Source organism: Calypte anna, chromosome 1 (assembly GCF_003957555.1).
Source record: "Calypte anna isolate BGI_N300 chromosome 1, bCalAnn1_v1.p, whole genome shotgun sequence".
NCBI lineage: Eukaryota > Metazoa > Chordata > Aves > Apodiformes > Trochilidae > Calypte > Calypte anna.
In genome coordinates this window covers 155,483,074-155,487,751 of record NC_044244.1, presented here as the reverse complement: position 1 = coordinate 155,487,751, position 4,678 = coordinate 155,483,074, and the positions used below count along the sequence as shown (strand labels likewise).

The window sequence follows — 4,678 nt, the reverse complement described above, 5'->3', positions numbered from 1 at the left end:
TAAATCCCAAAACCAAGCCAACCAAAGAAAGAGACCTCCCCCTAACTCCAAACCGCAGCCATCCTCATTCATTATCAAGCCAGGGGAAAAGAAGGAAGAAAACCAGAAAGTAATGTAACGAGACCCAAACCAAACGTAGCATTGTCACCGACAGTTTCGCTTTCCGGGTGTGTTGGTCGGGTTTGTTTTCCTTCGGAAAGTTGTGAGTTAGGTTTCTCGGTTTGTGGTTGTTGCTGTCACGGTATTTATTGGTGTGTGTCTGTGTGTATTTACGCTTTAAGTTGCTCTTTCTCTGTCTTTCTGTCTGGGGGTGGTGAGGGCTTAAAAAGGGGGGGAGTAACGGGGGAACAGGGCCGCAGAAGTGACCCCCGCGGGGTTCTAGAGCGTTTTTACCTCCTCTCTCTTCCTTCTTCTCGTTGGCGTCCCGATGTCTTTTTGTTTTAATAATTAATACCACAACCCCCCCCCTCCCTTCCCCCAACGCACGTCCCCCCTCCCCGCTCACCGAGTAGTTTGAGTTTAATTTCTACATCGTCCCTTGGTTCCGCGGAGGTTCCCACGGCGTTTCGGGCGACGGTGGCGGTGGGTGGGCAACACCCGTGGCCCCGGCCCGGCCCCCCCCCGGTGCCCCCAAGTGTTAGGGCCGCCCCTCCCGCCCGCCCCTAATAGGTGGCGGAAAATTTCATCCGTTTCTGCTTCTGTCTCTGATTGCAAAACCAAACCCGCACCACGTTCTTTTTGAGGTCCAATTTCTCGGCGATGGCGGCGATCTTCTCCGAGGAGGGCCGGGGCTGGACGGCGAAGTAAGCCTCCAGGGAGCGCTTCTCCGGGGCGGCGATGGAAGTCCGCTTGCGCTTCTTCTCGCCCCCGTTGAAGAGCTCGGGCTTGTTCATTTTTTCCCGCTGGGCTCCCTCGGCCTCCTCCAGCCAGGCCTGCAGGATGGGCTTGAGGGCGATCATATTGTTGTGGGAGAGGGTGAGGGACTCGAAGCGGCAGATAGTGCTCTGGCTGAGGGACCCCACCCCCGGGATCTTCAGGTTGGCCAACGCCGAGCCCACGTCGGCCTGGGTCACCCCCAGCTTGATGCGGCGCTGCTTGAAGCGCTCGGCGAAGGCCTCCAGCTCCCGCGGGTCCGTGTCCGAGTCGCAGATGGAGGCCAAGCCGGCCGCCCCCACCACCGCCGCTGCCGAGGCCACCTGCCCCGCGGCCCCGTGGTGCGCGGCCACCAGCCCCGGGTGCGGTAGCCCCGACGGCATGTTCATGGCAGCCGGGTGCGAGAGGTGGCCCAGGCCGTGCATGTGCGAGTGAGGGTGGGCCGAGGTGGAGATGAGGCCGCCGCCTCCCCCGCCGCCGCCGCCGCCTCCCCCGCCGCCGCCGGCCCCGCCGCCTCCGCCGCCCGCCCCGTCGTGGCCGCCGCCGCCGCCGCCGCCTCCGCCGCCTCCGCCGGGCATGAGCGCCAGAGAAGGAGAAGTGATATGGTCGAGGAGGTCGCCGGGCTCCAGCGCTTGGTGGTGGTGGTGGTGGTGATGGTGGTGGTGCGCCAGGGGCACGGTGGAGGTGGAGGTGCAGGGCACGCTGTTCATGGTGTGGTAAGTGGCGTCCGGTTTGAACGGGTGGCTCTTGCCCTGAGAGACGGCGATGTCAACGGCGGCCAGAGCCTCGGCCCGGGCCAGTAGGGTCTCATCGAGGCTGGCGAAGATATTGCTCTGCAGCTGCAAGGAACACAAAACAGAGCGGGGTTCCGGGAAGAGGAAGGTAGGGGAGCGCCGGAGAGGGGGGGAGGCAGAAAGGGGGTAAAGAGAAGAGAGAGGAAGCGTGGAGTTGAGAGAGGATGGAGTGTGCGGTGGGGAAGGAGAGGAAAAAGTGGAGGGAGGGGAGCCCAGGAGTGGAGAGAGAAGTCAGCGAAGTTCGGGTGACCGTGTGGGGGTAGCAGGCAGCAGCATGGGCGTGTAAAGGGGTACAGGAGGGAGGGAGAGTCAAATGAATGGAAGAAGCGGGTTGTAGCAGGCGATAGCACAGGGAAGTGAGGGGAAATAGAGGATGGGGTAGAATGGTAGTAGGGAAAGCGAGGAGGGGGAGCAAAAGGGGAAAAGAAAAAGCGAAGAGTAGAGAGGGCAGGCAGCCGGTGGGAAATCGGGAAAAGAGAGGAGGAGAGAATGTAGGGAACAAATAAATAAATAAAATAAAAATTAAAAAAAAAAATTAAAGAGAGAGAGGGGAGAGAAAGGAGGAGAAGAAATGGATCTGTAACTCACAGCTGGGGAATTGTGTCAAACACGAGAGCACATAAAGCGCATTTCTTTTCAGAGGCCGAGTCATAAAAATTAATACAGAAAGTGGATGAAGTCGGAGAGTCGTGTGAACACCGCTTTCAAAAAAGATCACAGGCGCTCAGATGATTGCAGAAGAAGACATGAAAAAAACATTAAGCGCCGCTTGTCAAAATGTGCCTCGCAGCGGTTTTTTTATTAATGCACATACACATACATGCGGTATACAGAAAAGAGAGAGAGAAAGAAAGTGTGTGTCTGTGTGTAAGAGAGAGAAAGAATGAAAGAAAGAAAGAAAGGAAGGAAGGAAGAAGAGAGCTGCAGTCGCATGTCCCTTACCGGTGGAGTTGGTAGACATGCTCTTCTTATTGCTTCCGAGCTGGAGTGTAGAGAAGGGTATTTGTGCTCAGGTAGGGTGGGATGCATGGCAAAATGCGGCTGTTTGCTGTTCATGGACATCATCTTGAAGGCTTGGCATGTAAATCCACAAACACTCCTAAAGTCGGGGGAAAAGTGCTCTTCGGGCTCTCTCCTCCCGACGGGGGAAATCGGGGACGGCGGCGGGTGGCAGTGGCGGAACCGGTGGCGACGCTGCCGCAGCGGACCCTGCCCCCGCCGCCGCCGCTGCCGCGGTGGCCGATGCTGGGGCTGATGGGTGAGCGGGCGGCGAGGCTCCCTCCGGCCCCCGCCGTCTCACTCCGCTGCCTGCCGCTGCCCGGCGCCGGGCGCGCTGCGCTGCGCTCTGCCCGCACCTGAGCCCCGCATCCCGTGGCTACCGCCGGGCGGGCTCTCGCGAGAGCGAAGCGGCTCCGGCTTTGACAGGCATCAGCTGTCTCCCCCCCTTCCTCCTCCTCCTTTTCCTCCTCCTCCTCCTCCTCCTTCTTTTCCTCCTCCTCCTCTTCCTCCCGCCGCCGCCGCCCCCGGTCCCTGCCTCCCCGCTCCTTGTTGCATCTCCCGCAGCCCTCGCCCGTCTCGCCGGGGGGGCGGTGGCGGGGCCGCTCTTATAGAGAGAGGCACCGATCACCGGGGGCTGCGGCACCTGTGGCTGCCACACGTGCGCGCTGCTCGGCCGTCGGCGCGGCCCGGGGCACCCCGACGGGGTGGGAATGGGCGGCGGGGTTCGGAGAGGTGGTGGCAGGAGGGGCCGTCCGGTATGCGGGCCGGAGCCCCTATCAGGCCCTCGGAACGGCGAGAGGAACCAGCCCAGCTCTCGGCACCGAAGTGCAAAGGTGCGTTGCTCTCGCCGCAGCCGAGAGAAGGCGCGAGTCCGCTCTGGGGCTGCCCCTCACCGCAGAACAGGGCGTCCTCCCGCCGCACTCCGCTACTTTCCAGAATTACTCGTCGGCTCCTCCGGAAGAACCGCTGTGGCAGGCATTTGTTTGAAGCCCTGAGAGGCTATTTGTTTCCAAATAATTTCATACCCCACCACCACCCCGTGTACTTCGGTTGCAAACACGATTGTGTCAGGCACCGCCGGTGACATCCGCCTCGCCCACCAGGAGCGCGGTTCGGCACGGGAAGCGCCGCTGAGGTGAAACCCTGTATTTCCTTTGGGCTTCCCAGCCACCCCGAGCTCCTTGTCAGCGGGAAAACCCAAGTTTCACTGGCATGGTCTGAAGCAGAGAATAATCACATACAGAACACTCTTTTCTTTCTTCTTCTCTTCTCTTCTCTTCTCTTCTCTTCTCTCCTCCCCTCTTCTCTTCGCTACTCTCCTCTTCTTTTTTTCTCCTTCCTTCCTTCCTTCCTTCCTTCCTTCCTTCCTTCCTTCCTTCCTTCCTTCCTTCCTTCCTTCCTTCCTTCCTTCCTTCCTTCCTTCCTTCCTTCCTTCCTTCCTTCCTTCCTTCCTTCCTTCCTTCCTTCTTCCTTCCTTCCTTCCTTCCTTCCTTCCTTCCTTCCTTCCTTCCTTCCTTCCTTCCTTCCTCCTTCCTTCCTTCCTTCCTTCCTTCCTCCTTCCTTCCTTCCTTCCTTCCTTCCTTCCTTCCTTCCTTCCTTCCTTCCTTCCTTCCTTCCTTCCTTCCTTCCTTCCTTCCTTCCTTCCTTCCTTCCTTCCTTCCTTCCTTCCTTCCTTCCTTCCTTCCTTCCTTCCTTCCTTCCTTCCTTCCTTCCTTCCTTCCTTCCTTCCTTCCTTCCTTCCTTCCTTCCTTCCTTCCTTCCTTCCTTCCTTCCTTCCTTCCTTCCTTCCTTCCTTCCTTCCTTCCTTCCTTCCTTCCTTCCTTCCTTCCTTCCTTCCTTCCTTCCTTCCTTCCTTCCTTCCTTCCTTCCTTCTTTCCTCTTCCTTCTGTGTTTCTGTCTTCCTACCTTACTCTTCTGTGGTTTATTCCTTGAATACTCTTGCATTTGAGTAAAACGGGTAGGGTGAATAACACACTGTTGTTTTTATGAGAGATTCGGGGTTACAGTACCGT

The 4,678-nt window shown here is 58.4% G+C and overlaps 1 protein-coding gene across 2 annotated transcripts; it reads right to left on the bottom strand.

The window, feature by feature from the left end:
* Nucleotides 1–662: 662 nt before the first annotated feature.
* Nucleotides 663–2,732, bottom strand: POU4F1 (POU class 4 homeobox 1). 2 transcript variants are annotated; one of them, XM_030463008.1, is made up of 3 exons: nt 2,610–2,732; nt 1,451–1,712; nt 663–1,357 (listed from the first exon to the last, which is right to left on the bottom strand). In XM_030463008.1, exons 1-3 carry the CDS (start codon nt 2,730–2,732, stop codon nt 663–665), a joined length of 1,080 nt encoding a protein of 359 aa, XP_030318868.1. The 2 variants fall into 2 exon arrangements, with proteins under 2 accessions (XP_030318868.1, XP_030318858.1); XM_030462998.1 differs by having other exon boundaries at nt 663–1,712.
* Nucleotides 2,733–4,678: the final 1,946 nt, after the last annotated feature.